A 14,006-nucleotide genomic window follows, 5' to 3' on the forward strand; every position below is an offset into this window, starting at 1 on the left:
ATTCATGTCTACTGCCCACTTCTTAACTGGGTTATTTGTTTTTTGAGTGTTGAGTTTGAGAAGTTCTTTATAGATTTTGGATACTAACCCTTTATCAGGTATATAGTTTGCAAATATCTTCTCCTATTCTGTAGGCTGCCTTTTAATTTTGTGGTTTCCTTTGCTGTGCTGAAGCTTTTTATCTTGATGAGGTCCCAACAGTTCATTTTTGCTTTTGTTTCCCTTTTCTCCAGTGATGTGTCTAGTAAGAAGTTGCTCAGGATGAGGTCACAGAGGTTACTGAACTGTGTTCTCCTCTAAGATTTTGATGGTTTCCTATCTCACATTTAGGTCTCTCATCCATTTTTAATTTATTTTTGTGTATGGTATAAGAAAGTGGTCCAGTTTCATTCTTCTACATGTGGCTGCCCAGTTCCCACAAAACTATTTGTTGAAGAAAGTATTTTTTCACCTGGATATTCTTTCTTGCTTTGCTGAAGATTATTTGACCATATAGCTGTAGGTCCATTTCTGGGTTTTCTGTTCTGTTCCACTGATCTATATGTCTGTTTTTGAGCCAATACCATGCTGTCTTGATGAGTACAGCTTTATAATATAGGTTGAAATTCAGAATCATGGTGCCTCCAATTTTATTTTTATTTTTCAGGATTGTTATGGCTATTCAGGGTCTTTTATGGTTCCATACAAATTTGAAGACTGTTTGTTTCAGATTTGTGAAAAATGCTGGTGGTATTTTGATGGGTATACATTAAATGTATACATTGCTTTGAGCGGTATACACATTTTAACTATGTTCTTCTAACCCATGAGTATGGAATGCTTTTCCATTTCTTCATAACCTCTTCACATTCTTTCAGAAGTTTTATGTAATTTTCAGAGTACAGATCTTTTACCTCTTTGGTTAGGTTTATTCCTACATATCTAACTGTTTTAGGTGCAAATGCAAATGGGATCAGTTCCTTGATTTATTTTTCTGCTTTGTTATCGGTGTATAGAAATGCAACAGATTTTTGTATATTGATTTTATATTCTGCAACTTTGCTAAATTCATGTATTAGTTCTAGCAATTTTTGGTGGAGACTTTTGGGTTTTCTACATAGAGTATCATGCTGTCTGCAAATAGTGAAAGTTTGACTTCTTCCTTGCCCATCTGGATTGCCTTTTATTTCGTTTTGTTGTCTGATTGCTAAGGCTAATAAGACTTCCAGTACTATGTTAAATAGTAATGGTGAAACTGGACATCTGTAATCTTGTTCCTAACCACAGGAAAAAGTTTTCAGTTTTTCCCCATCGAGGATGATATTAGCTGTAGGTCTTTTGTATATGCCCTTAATGATGTTGAGGTATGTTCAATCTCTACTTTGTTGAGTTTTTATCAAGAATGGATGTTGTATTTTGTCAAATGCTTTTTCTGCATCTATTGAGAAGTTCATTATGGTTCTCATAAATCTTGCTCATTTTTAAAATACCGAGTTGTTGGGGTACCTGGCTGGCTCAGCTGGTAGAACATGTGACTCTTGATCCTGGAGTCATGAGTTTGGGTCCCACATTGGACATAGAGGTTACTTCAAAGAAATAAAATACAGTAAAACCTTGGATTTCAAGTAACTTGCTTTGCAAGTGTTCCATAAGATGAGCAAATATTTCTAATAAATTTTAACTTGATAAATGAATGATGTCTTGCAATACAAATAGTACATGATGCCAAGCGTCACATGATCATAATTGAGTCAACAGTTCTCTTTTGCTCGCTGCAGATTGTGGGTGATCGTCTCCCATACTTGGATGCTTGGTCTTAGAGGCCACGGGTTTTGGCAAAAATCAGTGATTTTTCAGAACACTGGAAGGTGCCCACACCTGGCACTAGCGTATTTTTTGTCACTTGAAAGCACCTATGGACAGTCCTTTGCTTTTCCATATAAGAGTAAGCTCAGGAATGATTTGCTTCATTCTAGGTCAGGCTACCTGCAGATATAGACCCTTTCCTCTGCTGCCTTATTGCCAGTTACATTAAATACAGTGTATGACAAGAGTTTATTGATACTGTCCGGTAGTCAACATCGGTGCCAGTGTATACAATGGCCCCCATGCACAAAAAGGTTGAAAAGGCAGGCAGGGCGGAGGAGGAAATGATTACAGTGAAAGTTAAGGAAATCATCGTGGGGTGCCTGCATGGCTCAGTCAGTTAAGCATCTGACTTCGGCTCAGGTCATGATCTCACTTTTCGTAAGTTTGAGCCCCACATCAGGCTCCCTCCCTCTCTGCCCCTTGCCCACTGGCACTCTCTCTCTCTCTCTCTCAAAAATAAACAAAAGAAAAAAAAAAAAAGAAAACCATCAAGAAGTAAGAACAAAGTTTGCAAGTTGCTAAAATTGCAAGATTTTAGAAGACATCTACATCTGGGGGCGCCTGGATGGCTCAGTCGGTTGAGCGTCTGACTTCAGCTCAGGTCATGATCTCATGGCTTGTGAGTTCGAGCCCTGTGTCGGGCTCTGTGCTGACAGCTCAGAGCCTGGAGCCTGCTTCAGATTCTGTGTCCCCCCTCTCTCTGCTCCTCCCCTGCTTGTGCTCTGTGTCTTTCAAAAATGAATAAACATTAAAAAAAAAAAAAAAAAGACGTCTACGTCTGCGTCATGTCTGCAGAGGAGGAGGAGAAAAAAGTGGATGAATCCTTCCCTTCAAATGAGATTAGGGAGATGTGTAAAATGTGGCAAACAGTGCAAACTTTGTAGAAAAGCACCACCTCAATAAAGCTGCAGCAGTGCGAGCGACGAATCTGCTTAACAACAATCCAATATCACATTTCTGTAAAATCCTCAAAAGGAGGCAAAAGCAAGTGCCATTGGATAGGTTCCTCATTAAAACTGCATGAAAAGAAAACGATTCCATTGAACCAATAGACAGCAGTGATTCCATTAGTGATAGTGAAAGTCATCCAATAACCCTCCTCCTCTCTTGTTTCCCTCATACCAACCACAAAGGTTTTCAAAGGTAAGTGCCAATTATTTTTCTTTATATTTTGTATTTTATTTTGTTATTTTGTATTATATTACAGTATTGCAATCATTTTTATATGAATATTTTTGGGTTGTGGGATGAATTATCTGAGTTTCCAATATTTCTTACACAGAAATTCGCTGTGATATACAACTGCTTTGGATTACAAGCATGTTTCCAGAATGAATTATGCTCACAAACCATATATATATTTACTGTATATATAAAATATTGTCTTTTTATTATTAAGTCATAAGAGTTATTCATATTATATATACAGGTCCCTTTTCATATATGTTTTGCAAATATTTTCTCAGTCTGTGAGATAAGCAGATGTTTTACATTTTGATGAAATTTGATTCATCAATGTTTTTCTTTATGGTTATTGTTTCCTATGTCCAAAGAAATCTTTTTCTACCCTCTAAGCCACAAAGATATTCCCCCAAGTTTTCTTCTAGAACCTTTACAGTTTTAGGCCATACATTTGGGTCTATAATTCCTCCCAAATTCATTTTTTTGTATGCTGTGAGAAAAAGGGGGAGAGGGGGAGAGGGAGGGAGGGGGCGGGAGGAAGGGAGGGAGGGACAGAGGGAGAGGGAGAGGGAGAGAGAGTGTGTGTGTGTGTGTGTGTGTGTGTGTGTGCATGTATGTATATATAGTTCTTTCTCCACATTTCTTTCTCTGTTGGTCTGCTTTAGCATCGTTGTTGAAAATCAAATGAATGTATAAATGGAAGTTTATTTCTAAGCTCTCTATTCTGCTCCACTATTGGACTATCCTTATAATAATGTAACATTATCTTTTTTTTTCCTCTTAATTTTAGAGAGAGACAGCACAAAGCAGGGCAGAGAGGCAGGGGGAGAGAGAGAGGGGGAGAGAGAGAGGGAGGGAGAGACAGAGGGAGAGGGAGAGGGAGAGGGAGAGGGAGAGGGAGAGGGAGAGGGAGAGGGGGAGAGAGAGAGAGAGAGAGAGAGAGAGAGAGAGAGAGAGAGAGTCAGAGAGAGAGAGAGTCAGTCTCAAGCATGCTCCATGCTTAGCATGGAGCCTGACTTGGTACACCTGAGCTGAAATCAAGAGTCGGGACACTCAACCGACTGAGCCACACAGGTACCCCCATCATTATCTTGATTATCAAAGCTTTACACTAAGCTTCAAGTTAGGTAGTATAAGTCCTCCAATTCTTTTTCAAGATTAATTTGGATATTCTAGAGTCTTTAAGAAAAATTTTTAGAATAATTTTGTCCATTTCTATAAGAAAGCATACTGACTGATATTGTGCAGCACCTGTAGAAATGATGTCCTAACAATGTTGGGTCTTCTAATTCAAAGCCTCCCATTCACATTTTTCTTTCTGTTGTCAATTCACTTCCCTGGGGATGCCACAGAACTGAAATAGTCCTTCTTATCAAACCATACCAATGAGGAGTATAGAACCTAGTTTAAAAGGTATTCATAAAAAAAAAAAAAAATACTCTTATTAAGCAACTTCCACTTTACCCCACATTTCTTGTTTGCTGCAATCTCTTTTTTACCAAAGCAAGCAAAAACAAAAATAATAAAGAGACCCAAATAAACTTCTTTACTATATGCTCTGATGGCTATGGTCATAATGTAAGACATACTTCTAAATAAACATTCAAGTCATATATAAATTACAATTTTATAGTGGGTTAGTTTAATTATGTGGAGGAGTGCCTGGGTGGCTCAGTCAGTTAAGCGTTCAACTTTTGATTTCAGCTCAGGTCATAATCTCATGGTAGTGGGATTGAGCCCCGTATTGGTCTCCACACTGAGCTTGGGATTCTTTCTCTGCCCTCTCCCCTGCTAGCTCTCTCTCTCTCTCTCTCTAAATAAGCATTAAAAAAAGCGGTTTTTAATTATGTGGAATAAAATACAAAAAGAAATACTTTATAATAGGAATACAATTAAAGTTAAAAAAAAAATTATTTTGAGAGACAGTAGGAATGGGGGAGGGGCAGACAGAGAGGGAGAGAGAGAGAATCCCAAGTGCAGATAGTGCAGAGCTTCATGCAGGGCTCAAACCCATGAACCATGAGATCATGACCTGAGCTGAAACCAAGAGCTGGACACTTAACCAAATGAGACACCCAGGTGCCCCAAAGTTTTTTGTCATTGCTAGTCTGATGAGGACTTTCCCAAAGCATGATGAGCAACAGAGGTTTTTATTAATCTTTCCCACTAGTCTTTCTTATATTTGCTAAATTTATTGAATAAATAATGAAAGTTATCATTTAGTGTCATAAGTCTGCACCACTTAATATTTAGAACATTCTGGACAAATATTCAATACGTCAGGGAAGTATAAACCTTTCACAAAGTTTTGAAGAACAGGTGCCTGGGGTAGGAATTCACATTAAAAAATAACATTTAAAGGATCCCAGAATGGGGCCTCTGGGTGGCTCAGTAGATTTAAGCATCTGACTCTTGATTTTGGCTCAGGTCATGATCTCATGGTTCCTGAGATGGAGTCTTGCATCCGGCTCTGTGCTGACAGCACAGAGCCTGTTTGGGATTCTTTCTCTCCTTCTCTCTCTGCCCCTCCCCTGCCTGCCCACGTGCTCTCTCTCTCAAAAATAAATAAACATTAAAAAGAAATCTAGAAAAACTAAGATAAAATGACCCCAGAACATTTGCTAGACTTGGGAAAAGAGGAGATGACACCTAAATTTGACTCTTAATCAGTTGGCCTTATTAATATATTAAAACGGCTGTCACAGAAGTGACTGGCTAATCGAATGTGCTACTTAAAAATGACTAGGGGCATCTGGATGGCTCAACTGGTTAAGCGTCCAACTTCCGGTTCAGGTCACGATCACATGGTTCATGGGTTTGAGCCCTGTGTTAGACTGTCACACTGTCACTGTAGAGCCTGCTTAGGATTTTCCCTCTCTGTTTCTCTGCCCCTCTCCACTTGCACTTTCTCTCTCTCAAAAAGATAAATTATAAAAATAAATAAATAACTAGAGCTGCGCTGTTCAATATGGTAGCCACTACCTACATGTAGTTGTTGAGCATTCAGGAAGTGTGTCATTTATACTGAGATTATACTACAAACAAGTAGAGGATACACAAAGGATCTTGAAGATCCAGTACAAAAAATAACATAAATTATCTCAATAATTTAAAGATATCAATTACATATTAAAATGTTAATAATTTAGATATATTTTGTTAAATAAAATATACTCGACTTTTTTTTTAAGGCACACTAAAAACTCTACTTTAGGTTGAAAGTCCAAAAGGCATATTAATTCAACACACAATAGCAAAGTTTTACTTATATATAGGAAGGAGCTTAAATACTCACAACTGCATATTTATAACATCACAATTATTTTATATAAGAGGGAAAAATCAAGAGAAAAAGACCTCTTACAATAACTGGAGAAAGACAATTTAACATGCAAGACCATTTTTATATAATTTAAATACTGAATTTTGAATGTTAAACCTTATAAAACAAAGGAAATTAAGAACTTTTTAAAGTTTTGAAGGCATAAAGATGAAAAACATGATGATGTGCCAAAAGTTACATAGGAATTTTGGTCATTAAAAAAAAAAAAACAAAAAAAGGAATTTTGGTCATTATCTTCATACTAATCAACTCCATCTAAAAACAATAAAAATCTAAATTTAGGGACTTCCTTTTTTAGCAATTTCTTCAATATTCTTATTATTAACAGGGTCTTATATTTATGGCATTATTTGTTAGGTTTTAATTAAACATCTACACTTTGATACTTACAAAGTCTTCCTCTTCGAATTGTAATTTTTCCACCTTGTCTTCTTTCTTTTCTTCTCTAATCTCTGTAGGTGGCTTCTCCTGAAAGGCACAGCCTTTCCGGGAGTGGAAGCTGCCATTCCAGTGGCGATGGTTCCCTGTGCCACCCCCACTACGCTGGCTCATGCCATCATGACCTCGGGAGGAGCCATGCCAACCAGATAGATTCCCTGTGATTCCAGCATATGTTCCCTTAGAGACACCAGAGTCCACAGAATCGTGGCGGAACAGGGAGGGCTGGTGCCAGGAATCTGGAATAGTAAGGAAAAGTAACACATTACATTTTTGCTTCCTGAGCTGATTTACAGTACTACCAAAAGCACTTTAGGGGATCTTTTAAAATAAAAATAAAAGATTAAGGGGCACCTTGGTGGCTCAGTCAGTTAAGCATCTGACTCTTGATTTCGGCTCAGGTCATAATCGCACAGTTTGCGGGATTGAGCCCTGCATCGGGCTCTGCACTAACAGTATGGAGCCTGCTTGAGATCCTCTATCTCCCTCTTTGCCCCTCCTCCACTTGCTCTCTCCCTCCCTCAAAAAATAATAAACAAACAAATAAATAAAAGATTAAGCCCACAAAAAAGAAATCACAAAATACATCTTTTTCTTTTATGTAATTTCTATATGAAATCTTCCAAATAAATAAATGACATAGGAGAACACAAGAATGTTAGAAAGCCAATGTAACTGAATAATGACAATAGGAGATCTAACTGAAAAATATGTTTAAAAAACATCATCATTTCAAGATTATGGACAGACTTGCATCCCTCAATGTGGGCTTGCTCTGAGTAGTTTAAATATAGTCATGGAAGTTGGGCATGGCTTACCTCCTGTAGTTCGTAGAGGTCCATTGTTAAAAAAGCCATCAGAGGAATTATGTCGACGACGGCTTACTCCAAATCTACGGTCTCCTCGGGGTAGGTGTTCTCCGTGTTTTTCGAAGGTGGCTGTAGGTGACTAAGATGATAAAGTATAGAGAAGCAAACAGTTAAGATATCAATCTCAGTATCTTAGGTTTCGCATCAGCCTTTTAGAAAACAAGTAACACCGGCAGAAACCCCATTATGAGCATACGGGCCATAATAAGGGTACTATAGGCCCATGAGTTAGAGAAGTCCTAGGTTACATACTCAATCATTAACTCATTTTCTATATTCCAGAAGGGGAGAGATACTCATTTATTTGCATGAGAGAGTGAACAAAAACCCTGCTGATATCCATAAATAAGACCTCCAACTTTACACTTAAAGATATTAAGTTAATATTGCAACAGGAAAGGAAAAGATGCTTGCTTTCAAAAATTCTCAGGGCGCCTGGGTGGTTCAGTTGGTTAAGCGTCTGACATTGGCTCAGGTCATGATCTCATGGTTTGTGAGTTCGAGAGCTGCTTCGGGCTCTGTACTGACTGCTCAGAGTCTGGAGCCTGCTTCGGATTCTGTGTCTCCCTCTCTCTCTGCCCTCCCCCACTCATGCTCTGTCTCAAAAATAAAATAAACATTAAAACAATTATTTTTAAATCCTAAACAGCTTTATTACTTCCGTAAGTTATTCTAGAATTGGAGAGAAAGAAATGGTTTAAATACCACATCACCTTGAGGCCATTAACACCTACACAGTTTTTATAGTTTTATAAAACATTTAGTTCTGAATGTCACTTAATATTCATAACAGTACTATAATTTGGCATCATTCTCATTTTACTCATTTACACATGAAGAAAGAGGTCAGGGAAAATAAGTCTTTGCGGTTACATCATGAAAAGGAAGCAGTTTGAGAAATACAGATGAACTCTCATTTCCCTCCCTATTCCAAATAATTTTATTCTAGAACATTCTTTAGTTTCCAATGAGAGAACAAAGTCTAAGAAGTTGTGAAAAATATGGATATATTTGACAAAGGCTTAGAGGAAAACTACAGGTTGGGGCACAGATATCTTTGCATTTATTTTCTTATTATTAATATCCTCACCTACACTTGGTATTGTTAGTATTGCTTATTTTAGCCAATTCTAATGGGTTACAAAGATTTTTCTCCTGTCTTCCAGAAGTTTTATGGTTTTTAGCTCTTTAAATTAGGTTATTATCCACTTCAAGCTAATTTTTGTGTGTGATATGAAGGTTGAAGTCAAGGTTCTCACCCCCCCCCCCATATTTATATCCAGTTCTAGAACCATTTCCTAAAAAGACTATCACTTCTACATTAAATTACCTTGGCATTTTAGTAAAAAAATCAACTGACTATACCTATAGGACAATTTCTGCATATTCTATTCCATTGCTTTATGTCTATGCTTATGCCAATGCTACACAACTTTGTTTATTGTAACTTTACTGGCAACAGTCAAACCATATTTCCCAATTCTTTTTACTTACTTCACTGTGCTAGATTATCTTTGCAGACAAGATCTACATACTTTTAAATGCTTTCCTGGATCTCACACCTTCTCCCTCAAATCCACCATCCCCAAGCTTTGGGTCAAAATTATGCCAATTATGAGATCTTGGGAATTTCAAAAGGGCAATTCAAAATGAAGTTCAGAGAAAAAGGTTGTGGGTCTAGGCAGGTAAGGAGTATCTGTCCCAAAAATCACATTTAAAAATAGGGAAGATGGGCCTTTTTTTTTTGAGATTACCAATCAACTTTGTCCCTCCTTGGGAAGCATTTTTAAGTTTATTAACTTCCCAAAGGTTTCTTTTATCAATAATTTAGGCTGTTCTTCTGTGTACTGTGACTAGGACTACTTTACTTCATATGAACTGGCTGTTTTCATTTGTCTTTATTCCTAATTCAACACACATTTTCCCCTGAAATTGTTAAGCAGATTATTATCTCTAAAACAGTTTCTATTTTTTTAATATTTATTTTTGGGAGAGAGAGTGTGAGCAGGGGAGTGGCAGAGAGAGGGGGACAGAAAAGTTGAAGCAGGCTCTGCACTGGCAGCAGCAAGCCCAATGCAGGGCTCAAACTCACAAACTGTGAGATCATAACCTGAACTGAAGTTGGACGCTCAGCCAAATGAGCCGCCCAGGTGCCCCTAAAGGAAAATTTCTAAGATTTAATCTGAGATCCACATAGTAGTCAATCAATGCCTCTCCCTTTTCCTTCTCATCTGTTACTATACACAAATATACATTCATTCCAAAGGTCCATTTCCCCCAAAAAACAATTCCCCTTTACCCCTGCCCCTTTTTACCTAAATAACAGGTAAGCAAATATGTTTTAGTTCCAAAGTGTAGTGCACCTAATCCAGGAAATCTTGTGTGCCACATGAGAAAAGCTTAGCATGTAATGAAAAATGGGGGGTGGGTGGGGAGACACACTTGGCAGTGGCAGGGCACACACTGACTGACTTAGACTGCCTAATTATTTATATCCTATTAAAAGAAATGTGGTAAGCTGATGAAAACACACTTTAAACCCTCAGGCAAGGCTAAATATACAAAAAACACTTAGACTGTAAAAGAGAGGCTGTCAACAAGTTGGGGATAAAACTGTTATTTGGAAAGTTACTATAGGAATGAAGAACAGTACCTTAGCTGACTGTGGTGTTGAGAAATTTAGCCAAGCAGGAACAAAGTCATGCTGCGCCATTTAGGTCCAGTGTCTCTTTTCAGCAAGGTGAGGCATCCAACCTCATGGCCAGGATCTGAAAATGAGAAAACTCTAATCACTTATGCTTGCAAGACCTGGATACCAATGTACAAAAGAATCTGATTACTCTAAGATCCTCGCTTTATAAAAAGACCTACCCTCTGAGCCTCTCTAAGACTACTTATCAGACATACCTCAAAGTTCTAAACAGGAGCAGCAGTCCATGAATATAGGAGTATGAAAAACACATGAACAGAAAAAGGTGACATAAACCTGGAAGGTTATGAATTCTTGAGTTTTATGAGAAGAACCTTAAGAATAAACACCTGGGGTGCCTGGGTGGCTCAGTCAGTTAAGCACCTGATTCTTGGTTTTGGCTCAGGTCATGATCTCACGGTTTATGAGTTTGAGCCCTGCATCGGGATCTGCACTGACAGTGTGGAGCCAGCTTGGGATTCCTTGCTCTCAAAAAATAAACATTTTAAAAACAAATAGCGAAAGGTTTGAAAAAACCAAAAAGAATGAACACCTACTTAAAACTACTGATTCTCATGAAAAGATTAACCTGCTTCAGGTACTCAAGCAAATTGTGAAAAAGCAGTAGAAAAGACCTTCCTAGAGAAGGAAGATGCAATCTCTCAAAGAGTTATTCTTGGGGTGCCTGGGTGGCTCAGTGGGTTAAGTGTCCAACTTCGGCTCAGGTCATGACCTCACAGCTTGTGAGTTCGAGCCCCGTGTCAGGCTCTGTGCAGACAGCTCAGAGCCTGGAGCCTGCTTCAGATTCTGTGTCTCCCTCTCTCTGTGCCCCTCCCCAACTCACGCTCTCTCTCTCAAAAATAAACATTAAACAACAAAAAAATTTATTCTATTTAGTTCACATTAATTTCCTCCAACACCCACTAGCATCAGTTTTCCTAAGAGATCCATTGGTGTCTCTAAACCATCCCACTAAAGATCTCCAAAATTAAATACACCAGAAAACAGTATGTATTTTCCATGATACAGATACATACACAGTCTTCTTCCAAAGTTAGATATAGGAGAATATTTACCCCAGAGTGTAACCTCTGTGGTCCTGTTTCCCAAACTCCTTGAGTCTGCCAGCTGGATTTCCCACGAGGTTGTCTTGTTAAAAGGGTGCTTAAATAGGCTGGCCAGCAGCACGCCTTGTGATAAAGCACAAGGAAGCCAGACTCTGTGTGGATCACTCTCAGTCCCCTCAATTGCTCATCTTTAACTATCTAATTCCTGACACGTTTCCAAAAAGGGGAAAGGGAAAGGGGAAGGGGGAAGGGGAACATAAAAAGTATTTGTTACATTTAAAAAATGGGGGGAAGGGGAAAGAGCTGTGCCTACGTTCACCTCATTCAACTTCCTTGAGTGACGGCACTATGATGTTGTTTAAATAGATAATGCATGGACATCTGCACATTGAGTGCAAACACTGTTCATAACAAGGTCATAGCTAGAAAGACAGGTTAACTCATGTGTGGGCAAATAATGCCATCAAAGCAATAGTCAAAAATATAACATTAAAGAGTTATAAAAGATCTTCTGAACAATCAATTCTAAAGGCAAAACATCCACATGACAAAGTCCTTAATTTACAAATCTCATTATTCCTACACAGCTGCTAAAAAGTATGCAGATATTTATATCTGTTTTAATATTCAAAATCTAAGGGCATAAGAAATCTTGTTTGTTTTTAATCAGACAAGAACTTGATATATGTTTCCCTCTAAAGAATAGCAGCTCTCAAGGCAAATTTCTTTGTTATATAAAGCTCCCAAATGTATCTTCTATTTCTTTGGTCTTCACTATTTATAAATTCACAGCAAAATTAAAACAAGCAGAAGGAAAGAAGTTAAGGAGTAGTTAAGGAGTAAAACAGTTCCAACGCTGAGGTTTTTCTCTCTTCAGTTTGCTGTATTTCACTTGTTCTGCCTCTCCTGAAGACTGAACTGAGCTGGAGGGTACTATGAAGAATCTTCTACTGCTTCAGTAGAGTAGTCACTTTTTATTTTGGATCCATTTCCATCATTTTTCAATCATTTAAAGGCCACAGGAATCTATCACTATAAGTGAAAAAGCAAAATAACACTGTATCACAAGAGGCAAAATCATTATTACATATAATTGCTAAAATGAGACACAGTCAAATGATCAATCAATAAAAGGTATTAGTAGTTAAAACTTTTAGGTCCAACTTAGACATTAATGTGTCACCGCCTATAGCAACAAAATAACTGGCTATAATTCTTTTAAGGATTTTAGACAAGTCAGCTGAACAGTGTCTGTTGTTTTATATAACCATACCTGTAATTAGCTATCAAAGGTAATTCAGAAATGCAAATTAATGAGTTTGTTAGAGTTAACATTTTCTCTCCTACATGAGAATAACTTGCTCTAAGTAATCAAAAAGCCATCCATATAACTTGCTTATTACCACAGTCATCAACTAATACCAACCACAGCTTGATCCTTAAAATACTTAAGACATCTGTCATAGTATTCCTGATATATGATACATATTTTTAGATACCTAGTTATCAACTGAGAGACTTAGGCTCTTAGGCTCTGACTTACGATATACTGTAAGAGAGAACACAAATATTTCTTTGGCGAATTCCCATCATTCTTCCAGGGGCTAGATAAAAATTTTTTGATATAAGAGGAGGCTTGCATCTGTAGGCAACTCTGGTCTACACTGGTACCAAGTCTAGTTTTGGAGGATATTTCTCATATAATAAATTGGCAGCCTTGCTCTACTATTTTAAGTTCACGGGGATAGGAAATACCAAATTCAGGGCAGTAAATACCTCTGTGAGGAAAGGAAAGGAATCAAAAAGAGGACTTGGATGGGTTTAATTACATCTGTAATACTTTATTTCTTAAAGTGAGTGATACATACATCACTACTCACTCTACACTTTTTTTTTTAATTTACCAGCTTATTAAAGAATATGATAAAGGATATGAATCAACAGCCAGCTGGAAGACATGCATAAGGTGATGAAAGTATGCAGAGCTTCTAAGCTCTCTCCAGGTGCACCACTCTCCCCAATCTCTATGTGTTCACCATTCTCTACACTTTTTATATACTTAAAATACTTGAAACAGTAGTAACAGAACAAGCATACAGCAAGTTATGTATTGGGTGATGGGTATTGAGGAGGGCACCTGTTGGGATGAGCACTGGGTGTTGTATGGAAACCATTTTGACAATAAATTTCATATATTAAAAAAAAAAAAAGTTATGTAAAAGATGGGCGTGCAGCGGCACCTGGGTGGCTCAGTCGGCTGAGCATCCAGCTTTTGATTTCAGATTGGGTCATGATCTTATGGTTCGAGAGTTTGAGCTCCGCATCGGGCTATGCACTGACGGTGCAGAGCCTGCTTGGGATTCTCTTTTGCCTTCTCTCTGCCCCTCCCCCACTTCTCTCTCCCTCTCTCAAAATTAAACAAACATTAAGAAAAAAAGATTTGAATGCAACTTATAACGTACACACACACACACACACACACACACACACACCCCAATCACCCAGAGTATATATATTCCTTCAGTACACATAGAAGTCATAAAAACTGACCTTATACTAGCTAGAAGACT

At 37.9% G+C, this 14,006-nt stretch overlaps 1 protein-coding gene across 6 annotated transcripts in view; it reads right to left on the reverse strand.

The window, feature by feature from the left end:
* Window positions 1–14,006, reverse strand: part of GPBP1L1 (GC-rich promoter binding protein 1 like 1) — a 62,833-nt gene that overhangs the window by 20,796 nt on the left and 28,031 nt on the right. For 5 of the 6 annotated variants that reach the window (XM_027059320.2, XM_053213445.1, XM_015066866.3 and 2 more), the window contains 4 exons: window positions 11,446–12,468; window positions 10,334–10,448; window positions 7,630–7,759; window positions 6,764–7,050 (listed from right to left, as the gene is read on the reverse strand). In XM_027059320.2, the coding sequence (XP_026915121.1) occupies window positions 6,764–7,050; window positions 7,630–7,759; window positions 10,334–10,393 (477 nt within the window). In that variant the 5' untranslated portion in view covers window positions 10,394–10,448; window positions 11,446–12,468. The other variant, XM_015066868.3, reaches the window with a different exon arrangement.

The sequence above is a fragment of the Acinonyx jubatus genome, chromosome C1 (assembly GCF_027475565.1).
Source record: "Acinonyx jubatus isolate Ajub_Pintada_27869175 chromosome C1, VMU_Ajub_asm_v1.0, whole genome shotgun sequence".
Classification (NCBI taxonomy): domain Eukaryota; kingdom Metazoa; phylum Chordata; class Mammalia; order Carnivora; family Felidae; genus Acinonyx; species Acinonyx jubatus.